General features: G+C 31.8%; 5 protein-coding genes and 2 long non-coding RNA genes across 8 annotated transcripts; 6 read left to right on the forward strand and 1 right to left on the reverse strand.

The window, feature by feature from the left end:
• The first annotated feature begins 704 nt into the window (after positions 1 to 704).
• Positions 705 to 6,390, forward strand: LOC124447223 (transmembrane protein 145-like). The gene is given in 17 exon segments (XM_046998115.1): positions 705 to 777; positions 1,462 to 1,591; positions 2,149 to 2,219; positions 2,362 to 2,440; positions 2,526 to 2,597; positions 2,710 to 2,778; positions 2,863 to 2,943; positions 3,076 to 3,160; positions 3,288 to 3,375; positions 3,480 to 3,554; positions 3,725 to 3,822; positions 3,897 to 3,956; positions 4,779 to 4,839; positions 4,908 to 4,967; positions 5,278 to 5,403; positions 5,505 to 5,612; positions 5,727 to 6,390. Coding segments are annotated over 17 exon segments (1,389 nt in total). The 5' UTR covers positions 705 to 771; the 3' UTR covers positions 5,847 to 6,390.
• A 625-nt stretch (positions 6,391 to 7,015) lies between these two features.
• LOC124446896 (cyclin-dependent kinases regulatory subunit-like) lies at positions 7,016 to 7,906 on the forward strand. Its single transcript, XM_046997781.1, has 3 exons — positions 7,016 to 7,077; positions 7,512 to 7,639; positions 7,741 to 7,906. Exons 1-3 carry the CDS (start codon positions 7,016 to 7,018, stop codon positions 7,776 to 7,778), a joined length of 228 nt encoding a protein of 75 aa, XP_046853737.1. The 3' UTR covers positions 7,779 to 7,906.
• Positions 7,907 to 10,590: 2,684 nt separating this feature from the next.
• Positions 10,591 to 10,895, forward strand: LOC124446762. Its single transcript, XR_006948525.1, has 2 exons — positions 10,591 to 10,650; positions 10,737 to 10,895. It is a non-coding gene; the product is annotated as an uncharacterized LOC124446762 (long non-coding RNA).
• Positions 10,896 to 15,536: 4,641 nt separating this feature from the next.
• Positions 15,537 to 19,410, reverse strand: LOC124446900 (tubulin-specific chaperone cofactor E-like protein). The gene is made up of 5 exons (XM_046997785.1): positions 19,101 to 19,410; positions 17,726 to 17,871; positions 17,498 to 17,596; positions 17,416 to 17,459; positions 15,537 to 17,122 (listed from the first exon to the last, which is right to left on the reverse strand). The coding sequence occupies exons 1-5, from the start codon at positions 19,246 to 19,248 to the stop codon at positions 16,303 to 16,305; spliced, it is 1,257 nt and encodes a 418-aa protein (XP_046853741.1). The 5' UTR covers positions 19,249 to 19,410; the 3' UTR covers positions 15,537 to 16,302.
• Positions 18,136 to 18,816, forward strand: LOC124446761. The gene is made up of 2 exons (XR_006948524.1): positions 18,136 to 18,375; positions 18,454 to 18,816. It is a non-coding gene; the product is annotated as an uncharacterized LOC124446761 (long non-coding RNA).
• A 98-nt stretch (positions 19,411 to 19,508) lies between the features above and the next one.
• LOC124446760 (phosphatidylglycerophosphatase and protein-tyrosine phosphatase 1-like) lies at positions 19,509 to 21,112 on the forward strand. 2 transcript variants are annotated; one of them, XM_046997638.1, is made up of 4 exons: positions 19,509 to 19,786; positions 19,854 to 19,934; positions 20,384 to 20,575; positions 20,722 to 21,112. In XM_046997638.1, exons 1-4 carry the CDS (start codon positions 19,577 to 19,579, stop codon positions 20,854 to 20,856), a joined length of 618 nt encoding a protein of 205 aa, XP_046853594.1. In that variant the 5' UTR covers positions 19,509 to 19,576; the 3' UTR covers positions 20,857 to 21,112. The 2 variants fall into 2 exon arrangements, with proteins under 2 accessions (XP_046853594.1, XP_046853595.1); XM_046997639.1 differs by lacking the exon at positions 19,854 to 19,934.
• LOC124446755 (amyloid-beta precursor-like protein) lies at positions 20,997 to 25,016 on the forward strand. Its single transcript, XM_046997633.1, has 11 exons — positions 20,997 to 21,156; positions 22,124 to 22,281; positions 22,363 to 22,487; positions 22,557 to 22,771; positions 22,858 to 22,881; positions 22,989 to 23,039; positions 23,149 to 23,215; positions 23,355 to 23,510; positions 23,641 to 23,875; positions 23,954 to 24,149; positions 24,225 to 25,016. The coding sequence occupies exons 1-11, from the start codon at positions 21,115 to 21,117 to the stop codon at positions 24,669 to 24,671; spliced, it is 1,716 nt and encodes a 571-aa protein (XP_046853589.1). The 5' UTR covers positions 20,997 to 21,114; the 3' UTR covers positions 24,672 to 25,016.
• Positions 25,017 to 25,161: the final 145 nt, after the last annotated feature.

Raw genomic sequence — 25,161 nt, forward strand, 5'->3', positions numbered from 1 at the left:
CAACATTTGTCTAACTGAAATTTTCTGTCATGCGAGTTTTCTGCTATGTACGTTTGTCGTAACATAACAACATTTTCACGACTTTGCCTGCAATTTTACTACATACATGGAACAAACTCAAACGTTTACCAATTCCATTTCGGTAAATTTAAATTTTAATCAAACTATGTTAGAACAAACTACCCCTCTCCATTCGATTGCAATAAATGACTATCATCACACACAGATATTATATATGTAGTTTGCTATGTCGATTTGTGAAATAGGCTGTTATTTAGGTAAACTCGTTCAGCCTTGTTGGTTGGTCTTTAGTGTAAATTTTTGTTAACTTTTTTGACCAAACAACTATTGAAAATGGATGTTTAGCTTATACAAAACAAATACACTGTGTATGTTCAAATTCAATAAGCTTATTACATAACTTCCTTTATCGGAAATTGGAAGGTTTGCTATAATATCCGTCATACTAAATGTAATAACACCCTGTAATAAAGTTATAAATTTATCGAGCGTTCGTTGTATGTTGGAAATAGGTATGATGCACGTTCAAAAATATTTGTAATTGATAAACTTCCATAATTTTCATGTTGTCGTGCGACAGTATCATTAATGTTGTATAAAACTTGTGTATCATTATGTAAAAAACAAACATGGCAGACCCACGCTCAATACAAACAAAAATAAAAATTTTCTAAACTGATATAGGAATATTGCTGTCAAAATGTTTTGTTGTATTTTGATAACCAGTGGCCGCATGTATATCCAGGAAATATGATGGTAAGAAAATACTTATATTATTTCCATACGCAGTCAGGTTTTATTATGTATTATGATGGATTAGTCCCCTTTACCTAACTTGCAAGTCACCATGACAACTTGTCAAAAGTTAAAAGCTTTTTACATTTCTCATAAAAAAACGGCTGAATTCGAGCTTAAAAGTGTTGTTCGTGTATTAAATATCCTTAGTAATACAATTATACGATGACATGAAACACTTTTCATATGCACGTAAAATCTTATTCATAATCGTTTTCATTGATCGACAATACAAATTGTTAAAGACATATTCCTTGTTGACATCCGTTCTTTTATAAAGTTAATAGTTTCTAATCTAACCTGAGATTATAAGCTAAACGTAAACAAAAAATTTCACGTCCCTTAAGGAAACTTATATAAATATCTTTAAAGAGGGCTTTGTTCAACTAATGAACAAAGCTGTCTCTCTCATTATATATTTATACCATTTCTCTTGAGATTCAAGTGATTGACATGTTAATAATTATTTGGAATTAAAAATGCCTTGAAGTATTGATGCGATTTTGTGTGACGGGGGAGATTGCCCTCGTACAGGTCACCAATAAATTAGTTTTTTGGACAACATTTGTTACAGAAAGATGTAAACCTGTGAATCGAGAAGGCTTCCCATTAACTCAAAAAAAGTTTAACTAAATCTTTTTTTAGAATTGTTCTCAAAGAGTAAATCTTTTGGTTCCCGACTACAACCAGAAAATTGTTTTATCAAATTATTTTACCCAGAGTCATTGTCGTAGAGTTTTATCTCATAACGGAAAATTTGATCTAAATTGTGAAGGTATTAAATACATTTGCGCTGTTTGTGCTATCGTGAAAATTGTTAATTGATGATTTTTTGTAGATATAGAACTTAGCTAAAAGTAAAATGGGAAGAAGATGAAGATTATTTAATTAGTGACATAGCAATATACATTGTTTATTAATAACTTACTCTTCAAATATTATTAATTGACTCGTCAAGACAACGACGACAAAAAAATCCCACAAAAATGTTCAAATTTTAATCAAACCAGAAAATGAGCTTAAAATGACACAATATAATTCCGAAAAATAAAAAAGACACAAACTTCCAGGCTTTTTAATCAAACAATACATCAAATTAATGTCTTGGGCCTTGGCGGCTTGAATCTCGATCACCACGCCATTGATTTTTTAAAAAAAAGCTAGAAGCAAACTAAACAGCAAAAACATACCGTTTTAAGTAACTATCATATTTTCATTACATTTGCTTGCGTTAACATTCATCCCTGTCACAGTTATAGTCACAGTTATCACAGCTGCATGGAAATCTCTGTTGTTTGTGCCTTAAAGAATCATTTTGTTAAATAAATGCAGGTAGACGATCGTTTATTTCTGCTAGAGCAAGATGGTGGTTTATTGTTGTTAGTAACTGCAAAAGTAACAAGGTCCGTGTAACTTGAAATATCAAAAAAGTTATTGCATGAAAACAAAAATGCAAAGAGAAATCAAAAAGCTATGCTACTTGATGAAAATGACAGATTTTCGTAATTCATAGCTTTCAACTCAATAAAGTAACTTGTCATTTAGGGTCTAAAATTGAAATACAACATAATTTTGACAAATGGTGAATCATTTTGGAAAAAACATTTTTCAGCAGATGAGCAATGTATGTTTTGTCTATAATTATTTTGTGTCGATACATTGCATTACATGATTACTTGAAATTTCATGACGAATATTTTAATTTTTAGATATATTAGAAGCTGATATCGTTTTTTTGATTGCATTCATCGTTGTGTTTATTCTTGGAATAATAGAAGCTAGTGAGTAAAATTAATGCGTTTTTGTTTTATGAGAAAATAGATAAACACTGCAATTCTCGAAAATTACCATCAATAGAAACATCATTTTTTCCCAAAATTTCTATATATTTAGAGATTCTTGTGTCTAGAAAGTTATTTCACTATACGTATAAGATATTCCTTTGCTCAGCATTCTTTGAAGGTATAAATAAGCTATGGAATTTTCCTTTTGAGACCATGCTATAAAGAATGAAGCACTTTACTGAATATATCGTCTCATTGACAGTTATTGCTCTCATCGTTCACATTGGCTATTTTACTGATTACGGTTTAGATGGTAAACCTAATCTAGAAAGCAAAGTCGTAGGTAAGCTTTACACATGCATAGATGTAACGTTATTAAACATTATATTAACCTAATATTTTTTTGAAAAAACCATGCAATGTCGTCTTCTGTTCTATTGTACAAGATGCATTTGTTTCTCAACAATTTTTTCAGGTGATGCCATTCATTTCATAGGACAATTAATGTTTTTGGTAATGCTCATACTTCTCGCTAAAGGCTGGACGGTAACTAGGTAGGAGTTTTGCATAGAATTCACTAAAACATCATTGTATGAAGTACAAGTTGAAAACATTATCACGGTGAATATTGACAGGAAATGTTTCACTGCAAATTTATCACAGAAAGTCATTTCCATTTCAGGGAAGAATAAGTTCAAGTGGACAGGTTAAACTAGCAGTTTTCTCGACACTTTATTGTTTTTCTTTCGTAATTCTTTTCATCTACGAACAAATTGTAAGTGACTCTTCTATTTTTGACTGAAAATTATTCTTTTTGCGCCAATCAGGATGGCTCGATACTCCTGCTTGTATCTATAACGATAACGGTTTTTTCAATAGATATTTGATCCGGGTAGAGTACTTTATATTTATGAAAGTCCTGCTGGTATTGGAATATGCATTCTTCGGGTTTTGGTATGTCTAATTGAATTTTATAAATTCAAATTATCAATGTATACATACTGAGCATCCTGACTCCCAAGTGCAAGAGTCACCATTGCCTACTATGGTGATAACTGGGAGGGGAAATTGTTGTACACGTTGTATATAAATATGCTGAACTTACATATATTTTTTTTCTCCAGGCTTGGATTTGGTTTTGTTATGCAACCTTCTTTACGTTAAAAAATTTTCCTCAAAAAACGGCTTTTTACTATCCATTTTGGCTTTTGTACTCTGGCTGGTGTGTTTTCACATGTAATTTTATAACCATTTACTCTATTTCGGTAATTTTATTTTTCATTGTTTATGTAACAGGTTTCTTGTTGGTCCCACTGTCGTACTCATTGCTGCCTACGTTATTGAGGATTATCAAAGGTGAGATCTAAATATATAACTGGACGGCAACCTTCAGGTAAACATACCTGTGCTTGCAATCTTGCATGAAGTCAAAATTTTACCCCCTGACACGCGTGTCCAATGGGTCAAGTCTGCATTCTACCTTATTGTCTTATTGGGCGTATGACTCGAAAATTTTACTATTTAAATTTTATTTTCATACTATTTAAATCAAAGTGTATTTACTAAAACAGTTTATGCATATCTCTTTTCATTCTCAATATTTTGTAATTTTTGTAATGTCCGCTTTATACAACTTTTGACGTCATTCTGCATAATGAGTCGTTACAAAGTTTTAAACATGCTTTACTTTCCTTGCTACTTTTCGTACAAATGATTAAGCAATTTTTTATGCAATTAATTCTTCACAATGAATGGAACTCTGCTCGGTTGAAGTAACATATCAGCTAATATACTAACTCTTTTAGATTGTCATTGTACAACGTCAGATCAAAGCAGACATTACATAAACTATAATATCTTGAAAAAAAAGTGATGTGAATAAACTGTTTTAGAAGACACACTGTGATTTTCAAAATTATGTTTTAGCTATAAAAATATAATACTAATAGCACAATTTTCAAGTCATATGCCCTTTAAATGAACTTTCATTTGGCCGTGGGTGGGAAGACTGGGACCAGTTTAATTGTTTGCTTCAAATTTTGGCCTATAGTATTCTTTCAGTTATATTCTCTTCAATGGTTAAGATTCAGTAATGTTAATAAGAAAATTATTGTGTATAAAAAATACACCTGCTAGGATATATTTTGAAGTTATTGTGTAAGTGTTTTTTGTTTGTAGAGCACAAATTGTTAGTGGAATAGAGTGGGGAGTTTCGTTTCTTGCTCATGCATTTTTCTTGGTATGCGTTTAGTCATAATTCAAATTCAAGCAGTTTATTGTATTGTGTTATTAACTTATGCTTTTCAGCTTCTTACTCGTCCTTCTGCTGCCAATGTAAATTTTCCATTTCATATGAGAACATGTCAGGTAGGCAGATTTTATTCATTTATACTCTGAAAACATTTAAAGTATATTTAACTTTTGGCATTTGGTCATTTTCATGTCAGCATTGATTACTTTACAATTTAGTTCAACCATTATTCGTTTCTTTCCGATTTTTTCAAACAGCCTTTCTATTTTCATTTTTCAAGTCATTCTATCATTAATTTTATCACAATTATTTTAAATCGTTTTTTACAACATGCTCCTCAGAAGAAAATAAAAAAATGAAATTCTTGCGCCAAATCGTAATAATTTTATAAAGTTTTCGTTTTCTCTATACTTTATTTTAAAATAGATTGGTGTTTCAATGCCAAGCAACAATGACATTACGTCTGCTTATGCTTACGCTCCTGACAATCTTAGTGTTTTCAATGCTGATACATTTTCCATATTTCAATCTCGTGGTCCTCTGGTAGCCCTGGTTGGTACTTTTATTTTTGTTTATGCTTACTCGTATATAACTTGATCACAAAAGTTGAATATGAACGTGTGATTCGAAAATAAGTTATGCTTTATATAAAGAGTTCAGACTCAAGTGTTTCATGCAAATCGTATTCAAATGGAAACGTGCAAGAAGCTAAAAACTGTTCGAAAACAACATCATCTAGTGCAACTGCAGCTCGTGAGACAGTACGTACAACACATGTTTACAGTCAAACAACTGGTCTTTGTGATACTTCCAATTAGCATGAAAATATACAAGAAAGGTCAATTATAATTAATTTTTTATTTCTTTTTTTCTAGTGCACTTTATATCATAAATTTATTTTTGTCATAGAGCTTTTCTTGAAAGTTACGTTCCCGGCGTCTGATGAATTCTTATTCTCTCGCACTTCATTCGTCCGATTGAAGGAAATGTATTAGTTGAAATGAAATGTGTACAGCAATCAAGTTTCTTTGTAAAGAAATATACATTAATTTATTAATTTTTATCACCCATTTTTATACTTTCGTCAATTTAGATATCCACATTCTTTTACTAATTCAAATAAAACGACATTACGAGGCGTTCAGCTGGACAAATTTAACCAACAAGCTTATGAATTAAATTATATTGTATGATATACCTATTAACGGGCCTACTAAATATATGATGGGCTTGCTTGTATACAGTTGTAGACCTGACATCTGGCTTTAGTAACATTTACCATTTGGCAGATTAGTGAATGACTGTTGTTAACAGACAATTCACATCAACTTTACTCCACCATGTCAAATGAAGAAATATTCTACCCTCTTTCTTGTCTTGAATGTTTAACAAGTTAACAAGTCCGCGCAGGCGTACACTGGTTATATAAAAAAAAACTTTCTAATGTTTTAAAGAAAGAGTAAAATATTCCAATAAACTTGCAGCAATTAGGTTCATTAAGTGAAGACACATTAATTAAAATTGTAAAAAAACGATTGATTTTCTTCTTGTTCAATTTAAATGCCAGACTTTTTTTTATAATGTTTGTCTTTTTGTCATTTATTCTGTAATTTCTGTATGCTCTATCTAAGCTAACTATCTTCATTACAAACATTTGTTCTGTGGATGCAACTGCAAGCAGGGCCGTAGCCAGAATGATAATTGAAGGTACAAGTGTGTAAATGAATATACATACCCCCTCCCCAACCCCCATTTAGCCTTCTAGCTACGGCCCTGACTACAAGTCATGAAACGTATTGAATTTGGAAGAAGTCATTGGATAGTATATCAATCTTAGAACTTTGTTGTGGTGTTCTTTATAACAGTAGTAGGGTTGTGAATTGTAAATTATGATATTATTTTGACATATTTATTTACAAGTTCATCTACCTATTAGCATTTTCTGAATTATAACTACAATGATTGACATTCACTTTGATGTCTCTGACGTGCTTTCGAGCTTCACAATCGGAGACCGATTACTACTCTTACATAACGTATTGCCAAATATATTAAATTATTAATCTCCAAATAAAATATTTTGACGAAATTGTTTTTGGCGAAGATGTAAATCAGGAAATTATAGTGAGCTTGAAAATATTTTCTTAGTTTAGCATCAATACAAATGTCAGCACCTCTCAGTGTCTGCTATTCAGAAAAATATCGTGATGAGAATTTTGAGTACAGGTACACTAAACAAAGTTGTACAATGATAAAAAAGTTGTTTACATTATCAATAGTTTTTGTTTTATTATATGCAGATGAGGTTAAGCTTTTGAGCTGAAAAACTTTACATCTCAAATCCTTTTGTACTGATTTGACAAAATGAAAATCATCTGTTAACAACTTGGTATTTCAATACAAGCTTCCAAAAAATAAAGAAAAACGCGAGTGAGTCTGAGTGACTAGCATTCGTGTCAAATCAACAAAAGATAAAAATCTTACATGCAAATGAGATATATATTTTAAAGAAACGACAGGTAAAGGCCCACATTCATTTAAACAGTGGCTTTAATCATCAGCATTTTTTTGTGCAATACCACATCTAAATGAAGTTAGTTGCCAACTGTCATCAACTGAAGTTATTCTAAAAATTAGAATTGAGCTTAATTTTTGTACAGACATGTCATTTTGCCAACAAGGATTGTTCCACTTGTACCAACTGAACATCTTATGACTGAAACGGAATGGCGAAATCTAGGAATTCATCAATCTCCTGGATGGGTTCATTTTATGATTCACAAACCAGGTTAAGTAACTATATATTTTGTTTGTTATGTACAGCTGTACAGCTGCATGCAGCAGGCCAAATTGTATATTTTTGCCAATATATTTTTCTTTTCTGTTTAGAGCGTCATGTTTTGCTCTTTAGAAGACCAAGAAGTTAACCTGACATTTTATATAAATATTTTTAAAATTTATTCTGAAGATTTTGGATTGCGATCTGAAAATTTTGTATGCATTGTTTGAGATAGCTTATAGCTGAAATAAATAATTGTCTTTATGCAACATGGAATTATTTTGTGAACAAAATTGTGTATTTGGAGATTACATTTGGTTTGCACAGTTTTTAATTAACTATAAAGGTACGTTTACAATCAACGATTAGTCGGGCAAACACGCCATATTACGTAATTCTTGCCATATATGGAACAGTTGTCGTGAAAGACAAATCGCTGTGTGTAAATTATGCATCCGATGTATTTATGCGATTTCGAAAAAGAAAACAAATATGTCAAAGAACAATAGCAAAGCGAAATTAAAAGAGGTTATTGTAGCTACGGAGGCAATGTATATTATTATTATTGCCTCAAAAAATAAAGAAAAGAAGAAAAAAATATAAAGATCGGTGTGAGTAAAGTGCAAATCAAGGTAAATTTGACGTATTTCTTTTTTTAAGAAAATATTCTTGACTTTTTTCTTTTTCTGAATCTCTGCAGCTTTTGCTTTTTCAATAAAAACAACGACGTTTTCAGCACTTATCTGTAGTTTGTTATAGATTTTCATACAATTTTTCGAGTCGGGCGACTTTCTAAATATGGCAAGAACACGTAATATGGCGTCAGTGTCGGCCCGACAAATCGCTCTGTGTAAACCAGTGGTGTAAACGTACCTCAATTAGATTTTTCCATCGTAGAGAAAGTGTTGCCCGAAGTGAATTGGCAATCGCAAATTTTTTGTTTGTGTACGTTTCAATGTCCTTTGACTCCAGTGACTCCAGTCCATACAACTCTTTCAAAATACATTCATTCACTTTTTGCCTTGATTTATGCTGCATTATTCGTGTTCTTTCATAAGCATTCATGTATTTCGTTTCAACCCTCTTTTTCTGGCTCGCTACTTCATGCTCTTGTCGCTCTGTTAGTCTGCTGTTTTATACCTACTGCAAAAAAAGCCTTTGACTCGCAATCGTTATTTATTTATAAAGCAATTCAGGTCATAGGATTACATCTTTTATATAAAACAGCTAATTTTTAAAACAAATTGCAAAAAAGAAAAGGTGCAATATTTGAACGCATTACAAGTAAGTATTTGTGAGGGCAGTGTTTGTGACAGTCAAACACCAATTACAATTGGATAGAAGTCGAGCACTGGGAGGAGTTATTTGATCTTTGAAAATATCAGAAAACTGTTTTTGGTCAACTGACGAACAGGATTCAAGTCCACTACTTCTTTTATTTATAGTTGTTTGAAAATTTTCTTGGTCTATACTTCTCTGTAAATTTAGGAAATATATAGTGTTTAAGACTCAGAGGAATTAATTTATTTACAGAACTCAATCTTCATAAACTAATACTCCATCCATTTCTTTCTCTGAATGTGAAGAAGAAATTGATAAAAATTACTTCAATTCTTGTATATATTCATTATCAATTATCCTTTTTAGCAATTTCAACAACGTTTGGTCTAATGCCCATTACAACGTCACAAATTGCTTTAATTAAGAAGATATTTTACATTCAACAGATATTTATCTGACACAACTTTCATCATGAATACGAAATTTACAGAAAAACAATTAAAGCGCTGGAAGAGACGTAGAACTACGACGTTGAATGATTTTGTTGTTAAAAGTATTCCTGAATCTCATAATTCAGTGAGGAGAAATTCTCCAACAAGACGTGCAGATCCTCAGCCTGTTGGTCTTGTCTTTCAAATGTCGCTGGTTTCAGATGCATTGCCAGTAAGAAAACAGAAAAATCATTTTCAGAAGAAAACGTTTTTTCGTGGTGATTCAACTCTTCAATTAAAGTTTGTTCTTACGATTTAGTACTGCAGGGTTGAGTTCTGGCAATAAACGTTGTATAAAATTCCCTGATTTCTTTTTTAATTTATTGGTCTTCCATCTGCCATGTTGGTATTATTAAGGCTATTTAGGAAGTTACAGAAAACGATGAATAAAAATGTTTTTCATTTTTGTTAAGCCATATGCAATTTGGAACACTGAACAAAGTTGGCGAAAGAGTCAGAATATGTATCCAAAACACTTGGCTCATATGAGTAAGTAAATGTACTCAAAATCTTGTTAATGTTATCAGTTTACAGCAATATTACACGTAAAAGAGATTTGCCTGTTTATAGAAATGACGAATTTCACTTGTGGCGAACAGTTGACACGCAATCCATGGAATCATCAAAGTATTATTTGTTATTTTGTCATTTTCATCTATAGTTTTATTATGAATCCTTAAAATCATCTTTCGCCAAAGTAAAATGCATTTTGAATGATGTGAAACAAAAAAATAAACGTCTGTTGCAGTTAAGCCACCTTCAATTGACTATTATGAAAACACAACGTCAAGGTTTTGTTATCGCCATCCATGTACTTATCCTGCATGGACAAAACCTCCTAAGTTATCAAGAAAAGGCACAGTAGAACAATTTGCTTCTCGTGGCATAGGCAAGTATAGCTATTCGGGCGTTTTTTTTAACGTTGCTATTTTCTGAATACGGTGAAAAATATCAAATGTTGCTGTAAGTTGTAAATGTTGAGTAATTTCTTTAACGTTTTGCAATGAATTGAGTAATCGTTATCGAATTTGATATTTTTTTTGCAAAGTTTACAATTTAGTTATTTCTCTTGGAAAAACGTTTTTAGAAAAACGTATACAGCCAAGTCATTCGACACAAGACAGAACTGTAATTTTCAAGTTTTTACAAGAATTTTCTAAAGTTTTCTAAAATAATCTTGTGATAATTATAGTGCCAAGCACTTTGCCAAAAATCGACCCAAAACAGAATGGAATATTGAAAAATTGTGTAAGTAAAATGACCAGAAGGAATTTAAAAAGTATACCTATATAGCTGTACAAATTTTTGTTGATAATGTTATTTATTGTTTTCAGAAGTCAACTTGGCCCGAAGCACGGACAAGTGTAATAAATGCAAAGAAGACACTATAGCAACAAGACACGAGAAAAATTTATAAAAATCTATTTTATAAAATTTTGCATACTATGTTATAAAGTCAGTGCTGAAAAAAATAATAAATCTATGATTTGTCGAAACTTTAGTTGCAAACGTTATTATACAATATTTTTGTTTTGCAAATGTCTTTTTTCATGCAGTGAAGATTAATCAGTCATGCTTGGTTTCATACGAATGCGTTAGAGATGAGTAAATCACTTCGATAAAACAAAAATGTTTTTTTGAGAATAATAATTTCGAGGCAAGTGTCATTATATATCGTCTAAAAAAACAATCATGTTTTAGAATATATGTTATCAAGTTTCGTGTCTGCATAACACTGCATTGTTGAAATTCTTGATATCCAAAATGTGCAGACACGAAAAACAAATGTCTGGCAGAGACAAAGGAATTAAAAAATAATACGTGTGTTTACAGTGTCGCGACTTGATGCAAATAACGTCTGCTACTTGACCAAACAGAATTCTTAATACTTCAGTCACTTCAATTTTTAAAATACGTTGAAAAGGAAAGATGATGTACGTATCATTCAGGATTGTTATTGCTTTGTTGATATATATACATAATAAAATGGAAACTAACTTTCTTTACATAAAATTTGTATTTGGATTTAATTAAACGGGTATGTAATTACCATTATGTCTGGGAGAATGGCATAGTTCTGATGGAAGAATAGAACAATTGTTTGTCATATTGCTATCGGCCACGATACACGCTATAAGAAAGAATAGAAAATATTAATGGATATTGCAAACGTCTGGGATTAAGTATATCATTGTAGGCCAGAGACAAATATATACATAATGCAAGATTTAATCTAAATTGGGTCTCATCTTTCAACAGTTGACAGTGAAACTTGTGCCAGTCTGCCAGAAAATTTGTGATTCCTTCGTCGTGTACAACATGCTGAAATGTGCAAGATCTCAAAGCAGCTTATTCAGGTAATGTAGTAAATTGCTTTAACAAAATTTTATGTGAAACACGTGTAAATTATAGATTCATTTCTTTAACATAAATATATATACTTACCCAACAAAGGCCACAGCGTTAGGAAGCTGGCTAATTTAAACATCAAAATTTATTTCATTTAAGTGCCATTTGTAAATCACATTGCATATTTCTTGAAAGCTAAATAAAAAGAGCTTATTTTACAATTGCATGAAGTGTCGCTCGGAAGCAACTATTCTATAGATGATTAACATAGCTCTCCTACACAAAGATTTATGCACAATGGTTGATAATGCTGGATAATGAAAAAAGCGTGGAGGATATTTTGTCTTACATAGTTATTTATCGTAAAATCGAGCGTTGCAGACAGATGATAAGTTTCTTGTTAATGAATCCCCTGAATTTAAACAACGATCAATGTGCAGTTCATTTAACACATGCACTGTTTCAAGGGCAAAATAGTTAAACATTGATATTCTAATAGTAAAATTTCACCGTGGGGTGACAAAGGCACATCTCTTCAGAATTATTCCCGATTTAAATATTTTGTTTTGTTAATTCTGGGTTTTGAACCATGCTGTCAAGATAATCATCGAAATCTTCAATGTTGCATGTTAAGTTACAATCCATACATAAAAAAATTCGACAATTTCATGCAGCAAGGATTTTCAAATGAAATGATGGCTGTCTTGTTGTAATTTTAATTTATACTAATACTGAAAAGCATATGCCTCACCGGTATAAGCAAAAATAATATGTTATATCGAAATTTAGAAAGTTAATTAACTGATAAAGATGATCATTCAGACATTAGTAAAAAAATATGCGTGTAAATCAAGGAAAGTTTTTCATTTTGGCTCTTTATTTGTCCAAACTAGTTGATTTCTAAATATGTATTGATCAAGGTTGTTGTATCATTTCCGAAAGACAAAATATAATGTGTCGAAAATTATCTATATTTGATTCAAGCTCCGAGTCAAAAGTAGTATTTTTCCTTTGTTGCTAGATGGTATACATATTTTGCACATGAGCGTCACTTACATTTTGTTGTAGGAATATGAATTTCTCATAGGTATATGAATTTCTTTTAATTGCTATCATTGTTAAAACACGCAAGAAATTGTAAGATGCTTTTTCTCTCCAGACAACAGTCATTCAAACGAGTAAATGGAGCAATGCAAAAATATAATTTTTCAAAGAAGTTCTTTCATAAGTAGTTCATATTTCTCAACAAAGCTAGACTGTAATGAAATAGATATTGAATAAAAATGTCTCAGACAAGTCGGACAACGTGAAATTTTCCATTGAGACAATGTTTCTTGTTACGTTTTGAAAGCGGTTTCTTTTTCATTAAATTATATTTAACGACCAATATCGTATTCAATAACAGCCAGCACACTTAATTAATGAGCAAAAATATGATATTTAAATATGGGAATTTGTGGTTAGTTATAGTAAGTGCTATTTATACACGACAAAATTTCAGACGTGTGTAAATATGGAAGCTCGACCATGGCGTTGTGCTCGACAATGTGCTTGTAAAAACAAAGAAAGAATTTTCACGATTCAAACAGTGAAGAAACATGTCGAATAACAATAAAACAAAAATCACACCGTCTTTTTTCATTGATTGTTAAAGGAACTTGGAATAATTATATCAACTGTTGACGTTGCATTTCATTTCGTTTGACTAAAACATATTTTTTCTTTTAATCACAAGTTTACATGGCCAGACGAGAAATAATTGGCCGCCTACTTACGCAAGACGGTAATTTACCCCAAGCAAAGCTACCGTTCAGTCGTTCAGCATGACTTTCAATATATCGTGATGAGATGAAATCATTTTGTTTAATTCTTAATACGAATATTATGTTTGTTTTTATATCATGAAATATTTTACTAGGAAGCTGTGTTAAAAGAACCTTGCTATACTAATTGGCGGTGTTTCCTCAACTGCCTCAACAAACAAAAGACTAGACATACATTAACGCAAAGCAGAAGCCATGCCAATATGAATAATATCCATTAATAATAATCGCAAATAACTCCGAACTTCGTTTGTGGGCCTATCATGCCCGCTAGTCTACATCTACATTCTCTACTAATTTACGAATTACGTAAATTGAAAAAAACAAACTTATACATGCTTATGGAGGTTGTATTTCTGACTATGTGATGATTTCAAGGATTAGCAATATTATTTATTAAATGTTCGATTTTACGTTTTATTTGAACATTATTGAAACATATGAATGGACGAGCAAAAGAATTTAGAGCGGGAAATATTAAATTGCCTTTGACAACGAAGTTTCGATAGACAATATTCAAAAGGTATCAATGTTCAATGCCACATTAGACATGAAATATATTGATGATCGACGGAATTAAACTCTTAAACAAAAATTACATAAATATTTAAAAACATTGCTTTTCAGTAAGATTTCTTTAAATCATCAATTCCTATTTCAAGTATTAATGTTGCAGGTCTAACGATACGTAAGATGAGTATAATATACAGCATTAATTATTGATTCCAAGAAAGTGCTTTGCCACAAGCATCATATTTATATTCTGTTACCGATTAATACAGACCGACGAATTCTTGTTTTGTTGTGCTTTATTTCATTTAAGTGAAACTGGCCACTCCACATTTTTAATCTAATTTTAAGTGAAATTTGTATTTCAAGAATAAATGACTCAAGTGATACACATCGAAACAGAAATAAAGATATCATAAAATTTGAGTTTGGTATACTTGGTCATGCTCACTGATCCTGCCGAGAATCTTATAAAAAACACATTTGCAAGTCTGAGTTTATGGGTGTCCTTAATTTCGGGACCTTATGCAGAGAATGAAGAAAGATACCTAATTTGTAACACCGGAGACAAATTCCAGAAATACGTACTGCTTTACAAAAATCCAGATTGAAAGCGAATATTTATTTTTCCACATTACTGAGAATGACCCGATACATTATTTCGTATTTTTTGCAATGCCAGTCTGTTAAATCTTAGCAGGGGATATTTATCCAGACACCAAATATAGAGTACATCCTTGCTGATTCGATCATTTGCAGTCGAAGCTGGTTGTGCTTAATTTGCTCCCTGTCCAGTGGAATTTGAAAGTTTGAAAGTAAACGTTGCGATAGGAGAAGCTAAATATGAAGGTATAGCTACATACTACAAACTAGAGTGTTTTATTGTGGTTAAGTTGAATGCAAACCAGCAATATAAAGTAAAGTTAAATCTTAAATGCACAAAGTGATATACATACTTTTTAGTCGGTGGGGTTTTATATAGTGCTGTAAAATATAGGCGATTGTGAAAATCAATTGTGAAATCTTCTAGACTAAGCAAAACATTCTTCAAGATATGAAGAATCAATCATCTTATCGTCCAAGGTTTCATATCGCAAGCTAATTATAAAATAACAGACTTTTTCAGGTAGCAGACGTCGTGTATGTTTAGTGAATTGATTACCAAGGTTAGTGACGATGTGATGACATGAACGAAATACAAAAACAATTATACAGGAGAAAGATCAACCAGCAGCAGAGCTCATCAAGTTTATCACGCTTGGGGAAATTTTGAGCTGGAATAATATAGTATTGAATTTCATGAGGAAGAAGGAAAAGGTGTCTGCCTTACAGGTATAAAATGTTTTCTCAATGGTACGATTTTAGAAAGCTCGTACAGCTCCTCTGGGCACACGTCCATGGAATATTTAGACACGTGTTTCTAATGGTTTGGAAAATCATTAGTTGACGCGGTTAAATATAAGGCTCAGTATAATGAAACTTAAGCGTATATTTACATGTAATTTTGAGAATAGTTGAAAATTATATTAACCAAAAAGACGTGTGAAATCTGGCAACCCGTAGATCCGAACTTGTGGAGTTTATACCACAGGTTCGATTCTACGGTTTTCTAGAATTTTACGATACATTCATTTCTTCTTGGTCGTTCTCTTATAAAAAGGAAAGTGAGCAGCTAAGTTATTAGAATGGTCTGTGTTTCGGTGGATAACTTTGTCAATGATATCACAGACAGATGATAAAGCTCGCTTTGTGATGTCATTGTAATGTATGTCATTCTATGTGTGATAGTCTCATTAGTTTATCCAATGCCATATATAATTTAAAAACTGTTGAGTTTGTTATTATCATCAGTTGTCACAGCAGAGCAATGCCAAGCAAGCGTTTTCACAGAGACAAAATTTCAATTATTTTTACTTCATTAGGTAATGTTGAGTTTCCATTTCACCTTCTGACCTCCAGTATACAGGCTTTGTACATTGCACACATTTTACGAGTGTATGTGCAGTTCCGGCCACACCCTGAAAAAACGCGTGTTCAAAAGTATGTTTAACCATTAAACCTACCGGTTTTTTACTCTAGTTAGCTAGAGTTTAACGTGAGTTTGTCCGTCAAATGATCTCATCTTTTTTGACGTCCTCACTCCTCAATGAACGACATTATTCGCCGATTTTCACTGAACTTTCAGCAAGCCTCCATGTAGTCATTTATCAAAGTTAAATCAAACACGGTTTGTATCAATATCGACAAAGATATCATCTCCTTCTTTAATTCCATATCGATACAATGGTCTCTGGCTATAAATCATCCGCTCGGTACCTTGATTGGAAGCTTTGTCTTGATAGTAGAGAGAAATTTGACTTGTAGGGATATTAAGCCTGCTTGACAAATCTTTTTTGAAACGAGATGTAGTTTTTTCTAAGCATATTTTTTCAAGACGAGGTGTATGGCCCGTGATATGCATTAAGACAGTCGCAAGTTTTGCAACTGCATTCATGTGTACATTGGCTAGAGGAGCAAGAACTCCATGTTTCGTCACAAGCTCGAAATATCTCATTGGCTGTTCCTGTGATTCAAGATATTTACGAATAAAATGTCGCTCAGCATTTTCCCGCTCTTCTTCAGAAACTGGAGTACCGTTTAGGACATTGATCGTTGGTAGCCTAGCAACTAACAGTCTACGGAATTCTTCCTTATCATAATCCATCAACAAAGGGATGTCAAACAATTTCACTTCATCCAGTATCAAAAATTTCTTCAAGTTATCAATATCCTCCCAAGAGTTCAAATTTGTTTTCGTTAACGAAAGAGATTTCAACCGAGTGTAACTATTTTGCCCATCTTTCCTCTCAATGTTTGAAAGAGGATTCTCCATTATTATAAGTGTTTCAAGATTGGGAAATATTTTTCCTAATTTTTCCACCTCTGCCCAATCTTCAATATAATTGCCATTAAAGTGTAGTCTTTTAACACTTTCACAAGTCTTTTTTTCTTCTGGAATGATGCAATAACTATTCATACAAAGATAAAGTTCAACAAGGCTGAAAGGAAAAATTGTATGTTAATTATTCACATGGATGGTTCAAATGTTCATTGACAAATAAAAGTCATTATGACAAAAAAAATTTTCACACACAATGAGCCACATGAAATGGATGATTCTTTGTCAATAACTTAGAGTTTGCAGATCGAATTTCACTGTTGCACATGTTTCATTGATGGGCACTGGATGCCTAGAGTTTTGATAAGTTGTTGAATCATATTGCACACTTTGAGATGTGCATATGAGTTAATAAGTTCTAATAATTACAAACAAAGAAAGATTGAAACTCACTTTGGAAAATGTTGCAACAAGGTTGGAACAATAGAAAATTTTATCTTGGTGTTATTGAGTACCAGCTTTGATAGTGATGTCATTGTGGTTGTGTTAAAGTATTGTATATGGTGTTACCAAGTGGATTTCCACATAGATTTAGAAATTCCAGACTCTTTAATTGCACCAAGATTTTCATCACCTGTAAATTAAAAACTGCAATAAGTCACAAAATTAAGTTTTTGTGTTATTTTGATTGGATAACAAAAAAGTCATGTCATGTGCAAACCCTTTAGCTGAAAATATGTCTCCTTAAAATATCTCTATTGACCTCATTCCAGCTCTTAACAGCATTTTCTGTGAGATCTAGTTCAGTTACAAAAGGACAAATACATTCAATTTCTCCAGGTGGACCAGCTATTGATATCGAGCTGTTGGCCAGATTTATAACTCTTCGTCTTTCATGAGGAATGGATGCTAGAGACATTAAAATTTCATAGAAGGTAAAACTTGAAATCTTAATATTCCCATCTTTCTTTCATCATACACTTTCCTCAATAAAATAAAATTAAAATAGCAAAATTACATAATTGCTTCTAGAAACTGATTTATGGGCCAGACAGGGCTAACCCTGACCTAAGGATGCCCTTCTCTAGGAATATACAATAACAAAAGAAACATTTGCACAGTTTGGTCTTTTGCATAAGAAATGAAATTTAAACACTGGATTGCAAAATCAGGGGTTAATCATTTTTACTGTTATTGTCCTGACTTGATCATTATTTACTGAAAGCTACATAAAATAATCATTTATTCTGATAACTTGGAGGCTGGAAAATACTTTTGATAAAGAGGAATACAAATCAGAGACTGAATGTAATAGTTTATGCATTTTCACTATATTTGACAGGAAAAACAGAAGAAAAGCCTTGATGCATAAATAGTGTGGTGTGCCAGAACTGTCAGTAATATGAATGTAAGGTACAAAACCATATAAAATAGTATAGCAAAAACAACAAAATTAATCTCTTGGTAAATGGATTTGTACATCACTTGCAGGTTGTAACATATGGTTGCAAATTTCATACATACAGATTTTCATGGAATTTTTGTAAGAACTACAACGTGATCAATGATGTTTCCAATTATTAGTTGTGTCCAAAATAATTTTATACATTTTTTAGAATTGATATGTACTATAGATGATATCTATTATATGTACTATATGTAGATAAAAATGGTAAAATTACAATAGAAACTCCAAGGATATGGTGCCTAATGAAATCCACTTAAATAACACCATGAAAAAATCTTTTTTCAAAACGTATCAACTTTTTTAAAAAAGAATGTATTTATAGTCACATAAAGTCACCCAGGTAGTCCTACAAAGTAAAAGGTCAAGATTAAAAGTGCCAAGGATTATTTAACAAGCACAGGTGTTGAATTTGTATATTTAATCTAGTGAATATTTGTGCGTTTTTATTGTTTACCCTATTTATAAGCAATTTAGGTGCCCCGAAGTATATGACGTTAGAGTTTGCATGTGCAAACAAAATTATACATATAGAATTATGTTGGTCAATTTGGACAAATAACATTACAAAGTTTCACCAGAATCATCAAAGTCATCAAAATATAATTTTTTTAAAAGTGTTATTATCTCAGCATTTCTATCAACATAAATCAAACCCCAAAGCAATTTATACCATGGTCTTTCGTCTTTTCTTTCGTTTTTGACGACAAGTCAATGTGCACAAAATCATCGACAATACAATTTTCTTCGCCATATTTCTTTACTAAGGCCTGTACAACGCTTACGGGATGAGCCATTTTCAAATTCTCGTCAAAAACCATTCAATTAAAATACACATATCTCGCACACACTATTCATATTTCATCATTTGACAATGAATTTGTAGGAAGTAACAATACTATGATGTCATCACAGTAAATAATGACGTAATAATATATATATATTATATATTCTTGTACTTTTGTAATGTACTAATAAAAAATTACAAAAGACTCTTTTAGAATTTAGACCAGTCACTGGGTGGGGAAACTTCACCCAAAACAAGAACTTTCTGGAATGAGGAAACGATAAAGTTGTAATTTTAAGGAAATTTCTACATTTGTTAGGGAATTTTTTTTTAATGAGCTGTGAAAAGTCAATCATGTTACAATGACACAAAATCTTAAAGATCTCAAAGATAAAATCTTGCATAAAATACAAAGCAACCTAACATCCTCAAAAGCTGCCAGGGTCCTATTTTATCCCACCTTGTTATTGAATGTAATAACTGTTGGTTTTAGTAAGAAGAAGAGATGGTATAACAGAATTGATGAAAATGTGGTGCTAGGTGCACTACCCTTTCGAGTCATTACCCCAGCTGTAAGTAATTTAACCTTAGAAAGCAAATGTGAACAGCAATAAGTTGATCATGCTGTATCTCATTTAGCTTATTAGGGAGGAAAATATTGGAGGAGTTGTGACTCTTAATGAAGAATATGAAACAAAATATTTAATGTACTCAAAAAAGGTATCTGCTTAGTCCTGCTATTTAAGAATAAAGAATTGCGCCTTTCTGTGGACATAACCAGCTAGTCCAACTCCTTGTTGTGAAAATATCTTGCACTTACGTTATGATGTATTTTATTATGATTGTGAAAGTCAATTGATTGCATTTTAAGAACAGTTTGAATGCTGATTAGTGTAATAGTGGACTAACTTGTAGTCATATTTGGTCTTGTCATGTAAATATTTCTGTGTTTAGTCAATGTGAAAAAAGTTGTCCCTTTAAAATGAATTAAATGAATATATTCTGAAATTTATATAGTAGGACTACTGGTTGGTTATGATTGCCAGTAATATTATGCATAGAAAGATGTGAGATGGACTAAATAATAGCAATACACTAGAGAAAAAAAATCATACAGCTGCAGTAGTTTCCTAAAAACAGTTTTATAAGTGAATTTTTTGCATTTGCAGGAATGGCTAAAGTTGGGTGTGATACATTTGCAGTTGCCAACAGTAGATTTCAACAATGCACCTAAATATAATGAATTGAAGCAAGGAGTAAAGTTTATTAAGCAATTTGACGGCAAGAAAAAAAGTTGCTATGTACATTGTAAAGCTGGAAGAGGAAGAAGTGCAACATTGACTGCATGTTATTTGATTGAGGTGCAAGTATGAGTGGATGCATTTATTTTTAACTTTCAAATGTTTCTCATTATGATTTATATGTTAATCATTAATATCTTCAACATAAGCCCCATTCCAATTTCTTTCATCATTTTAGTGACATTTCATTTTTATATTTTTTTCAGATGTATCACTATTCTCCATCTGAGGCTGTCGCCATCCTCAAGTCAAAAAGACAACAAACTCTTTTAGGCTCAAATCAGTTGTCCTCAATAGATGATTACTATGAACGCTTTCAGGAGAGAAATAATAAAAACTGAGGGAATTATCAATAATGTATCTTAAATTCATCACGTTTTGTGTATGTAAGGTGCATATTTATCTTAATTAACCAATCAGGATCAAGCATTTGTAATATATAAAAATTCATTAAGTTCCGGTCATGTGATTGCGTTTGCTTAAGTAGCAAGAGAATATTTAACTTTTGTTTGTCACGAAAGTGTTTCGCTTTATTCGCACTCAAATACTTCTGGTTGTAAAGATTATTTCAAAGTAAAGTAACGTTACAAAGGAAAACTATGATATTATTTACATTTTGTGCTGCTATTTGCATCTTGATGGTAAGTTTTTTGTGTTTTTAGAGGCAAAATGTTTTTGAAGATGATGTATTGTTTTCCGTGTCACAACACAGTATGGGTTTTTAATATTTGATAGCTTCGTTGAACTTCTTCTTAAGCTGTTTGATAATATGTGAACTTTCGTTATAAAACTTTATTAATTCAAAGATCTTCAATGAAGAATATTGCCATAATTCTCATTCGCTATGATAAATTCGGAATGTCGCTTTCATGACGTCGAGCATTCAACCTTCCTTCGTTTTAAATGCTTTGAATATCTCACATGCTCTTAAGTTTTATTTCAAGAAGGGAGAAAAATTGTTCAGTCTCACATTTTGAGGTAGGCAATACAAATGTTACAAAAAAATGATGAATGTACTTACAGCTAGTTTGTTCAACCTATTCTTACCACACAATATATAAATCAGTTAAATGGCGATACTAGCATAAAAGAAGTTCTATTTACAGCGAACATTTTTAGTGTTTCATCTCTCTCACCTCCACCATTATCGGTAGGCGAAAGATGCAATTAAAAATCTAAATATGTGAATATTTATTCATCTGCTCTATTTTTACTAAATGCCGCTTGTTTCATGATAGTCATATGATGAATCGTACCTTTGTCAAACACTATATTTTTGTGTAGCTGTTATCACATTTTTAACCAAAGTAGCACAGTTTACTTGGATTTAATACGTTTAAATAACTTCAATAACTTCAATTTTGTGTTTGATGTAGAACACGTCGGTTCAATATTAAAAACATTGTTATTTCAAGCACGTCTTAATTTCAAGCAATAAAGTCAAAAAATACAATTTTTTTGTCGAAAGTTGGGTACTGACATTTGCCTTAGTTAAATTTTAATAACCTTATGCTGCATATCTTTAGAATAAACCCAGTTAAAAATAGGATATGAAATTTGTTTGAATATTTTATAACTTTCTATTAACATTCAATATTGTAATTTCAGGTTCAGGCCATCAAAATCAATGAAATGAAAGACTTGAATTTTGAGCCAAAATTAGCTCTTCAATGTGGCAAGATAGCTAAGTATGTTGATGTTTCAAGTGGGTTATGGAAAGATAGTGATGAAGAAGTGTGTTCCAGTGATCCTCATGAAGTTCTAAAGTAAGTTTTTTTGAGCTTTATCAAGCAATGAGTATACAGTGTATTTTACATCTCATAAATTGTTTTTTTTTACATTCATAGATTCTGTAAGAAAACATATCCTGATGTTGAAATCACCAACATTGTTGAAGCCAATGAGAATGTTACTATTTGCTCGGGAAAGGATTGCATGTCATCTTACTCTGTACTTCCATACAGATGTCTTGGTAAAAATCTGCTGTACTTTGAATATTTTTATGAGTTCATTTTGTATTTATTGGCAAATCCAATTTCAGTTGGAGCATTTGAAGCTGATGCTCTTAGCTATCCCACGGAGGGGCAATGTAACTTTGGATATGTACATGAAAGCAAAACCTGTAATAGTCATGATTATTGGCATGGAAGAGCAAGCCTTATCTGCCAAAACAAAGGAAAAAGTTTGATAAGATATGGCATACTTCTCCCATGTGATGTTGACATGTTTACTGGTGTCGAATATGTTTGTTGTAAGGTATTATTGTTGTAATGTATTTTGAACCATCATGATAGCATTAGTTGCTGTTTGTTTTGTACTCATATTTATTAATTTATTTGTAGAAGACTGATGAACAGAAACCAACAGTATGTAAAACTAGCTTTTAAACTACCTTGTAAAATTGTTTTTCTTACATGTAAAGTATCCAAACTATTATTCCTTGGATGAATTTGTGTAATTTATATTTTTATAGAAATCACTCGATAGTAATGTTGATAGTGGTGTGGTTGATGTTTTGAAAACTGTAAGTCTGGTTCTTTTTTCAACTATATTATTTTACAATCTCATTTTGCCAATAAATTTCATGAAAGCACATCCCTAATTGATATATTTAAAATAACAACTTGATTTAGAATTCTGATTCTGAATTGGAAGACTTGTTGAAAAAGTTTGCTGCTCATATTCCAACCATAAGCAAAGGTATTCTATGTTCATGCCAAATTTTAATGCAAACTTTTTGCAAAGGATATGGTTAATTGTTTAAACTTGAAAAATTCTTATATTTTTTGATCATTAAAGCTGTCATCTTCAAATATATTTCATGGTGTTTTGCCGCTAGGTTGTAAACGTTCTAAGTATAACACAAAGAGTGATCTCCTGTTAAAATTGAAAAATGGCAAAGTGAGAGATTTAACTAAAAAACTGAATGAAGCCAAAGCTCGAATGGAGGAGTTGAAAAAGGACGATCCACAACAAGCAAAGGCTATGTACAAAAGTGAGTTTCTTTAAGAAATTTTGCCAATCAAGTTGGTTAAACAGATTTGTTGCAATTATAATAATTTTCCATTTTAATTCTTCAATTAGCTGAAACATTTTGTAATTTGTTCAATGTTTTATGTTGATAGAAAGTCTAAACATTTTTGAGAGTACACTGAAAAATATTGAAAGCCAGGCAAAGCTCGATCAATTGCAGTTGTCACAGGAAAAGAAAGAATGTGTTCAAATGAACTTGAACCACAAGAAACATATTGCTATGAATGCATTTATTGATGCTGTGAGAAATCATCAAGATAAACCTAGAAAGATTATCAAGGCTTTTCATCGTTTTATGAATGTATTGCAAAGCGACCAAGATGCAAAGTGTGTATATAATAACATATGTAGGAAGAGTACTATAGTTCTAATTATTTAGCTAATTTTAAACTCTTTTTCTCCCAGTATGCACAGTTTTTCAAAAAAACTTTTGGGGAAAGGTCCAAAGATGTTGATAAGTTACAGAGATCTTTTCTTATCGCATTTGAATATCGTGAAAACACCATTGAGAGAAGCTGTTAAGATATTAAAGCACATTGACTCAGTTCATGGAAAGATTGATTTCAATTTACCTCCTTTTGCCATGGATATTGATTTTGAGGTAAATTGAATATTTGCTCTTTGTTATATTTCTCTACAAATTATCATTATTGACCATGTACAACAACTTACATAGTTTGCTCACAAGCCCAAGACAACTGCTCCACCACCAACAACTGCTCCAGTGGAAACCAAACCTCTTGATTCAAATGAAGATGACGGAACACTCGGCCTTGATAAAGACGAGCAAAAACGTGAACATGAGCATGATTCTACATCTCCTACTGAAGATTTACCTGTACACAACGGCATGCTATTTGGAAGGCCGCATGCTCCTAATGGCAAACATGTACATCCTATCAGATCACGTGCAGTCTTTGCTGCAATCATTGGTTTGAGTTGTGGTGCTTTGGTGATCATGGTGGTCATTGTGTTGGCATTATTTGTCAGAAAAAGTACGCCAAAGAAATGCACCAAGACCGTGATTGCTGATGACGATGACAACTCCCAAGAGAAACGTCATCTTTTGAAGATGCAAGAAGATGGATTTGAAAATCCCACCTACAAGTTCTTTGCTAATTAATCTTTTCGTGAACTTTCTATTACTTACATTATTTCTGTGTATAAGACTCAAGTTGTGTAGATTATTTGCTACAAATGCTTACATGAAATGAAAGATGTAATATGATTTTTAAAGCACTTTGTATGCGATAAATAGGTTAGTGTGGTCGATTTTATATAGTTTCAGCATATTTATTTTTTCCTACTATTCATATATAAATAACGTAGAAAAAAGAGGAAGTTCTTGCCAGCAGTGTGAGGTGAACCCAGCATTTGTGTTTTTCAAGTACTTATACATAACTACTAGTAATATATATAAGAAACTTGTACCGCAAGCCTTTAATGAATTATACTCTTTAAACAAAAATTTATGCTTTTAAAAGTCGGAGTTTTTCTCTGGGCGGTTAGATTTTATCAAGGGAACATTTTAGTAGTAGTGACCATAAAACCTTCCAAGCTTGATTTCAACATCTTAACTAACTCTATATCTAGAACCAGTCTGCACTTTATCC

Source organism: Xenia sp. Carnegie-2017, unplaced genomic scaffold (assembly GCF_021976095.1).
Source record: "Xenia sp. Carnegie-2017 unplaced genomic scaffold, XeniaSp_v1 HiC_scaffold_22, whole genome shotgun sequence".
In the NCBI taxonomy this organism is placed as follows: Eukaryota; Metazoa; Cnidaria; class Anthozoa; order Malacalcyonacea; family Xeniidae; genus Xenia; species Xenia sp. Carnegie-2017.

Bases quoted from the DNA above. Each gene is read 5' to 3' on its own strand.
- LOC124446896 (XM_046997781.1), top strand. From the start codon at position 7,016: ATGTCAGCACCTCTCAGTGTCTGCTATTCAGAAAAATATCGTGATGAG. The intron at 7,078-7,511 runs GTACACTAAACA...ATTTTTGTACAG, and splicing joins GATGAGAATTTTGAGTACAG to ACATGTCATTTTGCCAACAA. The intron at 7,640-7,740 runs GTTAAGTAACTA...TTTTCTGTTTAG, and splicing joins TTTTATGATTCACAAACCAG to AGCGTCATGTTTTGCTCTTT.
- LOC124446900 (XM_046997785.1), bottom strand. From the start codon at position 19,248: ATGGTTTTTGACGAGAATTTGAAAATGGCTCATCCCGTAAGCGTTGTA. The intron at 17,872-19,100 runs GTATAAATTGCT...TAATGTCTCTAG, and splicing joins AGAAAAGACGAAAGACCATG to CATCCATTCCTCATGAAAGA. The intron at 17,123-17,415 runs GTGAGTTTCAAT...TTTTCCTTTCAG, and splicing joins TTGTTGCAACATTTTCCAAA to CCTTGTTGAACTTTATCTTT.
- LOC124446760 (XM_046997638.1), top strand. From the start codon at position 19,577: ATGACACAAAATCTTAAAGATCTCAAAGATAAAATCTTGCATAAAATA. The intron at 19,787-19,853 runs GTAAGTAATTTA...TATCTCATTTAG, and splicing joins TTCGAGTCATTACCCCAGCT to CTTATTAGGGAGGAAAATAT. The intron at 19,935-20,383 runs GTATCTGCTTAG...TTGCATTTGCAG, and splicing joins ATTTAATGTACTCAAAAAAG to GAATGGCTAAAGTTGGGTGT.
- LOC124446755 (XM_046997633.1), top strand. From the start codon at position 21,115: ATGATATTATTTACATTTTGTGCTGCTATTTGCATCTTGATG. The intron at 21,157-22,123 runs GTAAGTTTTTTG...TTGTAATTTCAG, and splicing joins CTGCTATTTGCATCTTGATG to GTTCAGGCCATCAAAATCAA. The intron at 23,216-23,354 runs GTATTCTATGTT...TTTTGCCGCTAG, and splicing joins TATTCCAACCATAAGCAAAG to GTTGTAAACGTTCTAAGTAT.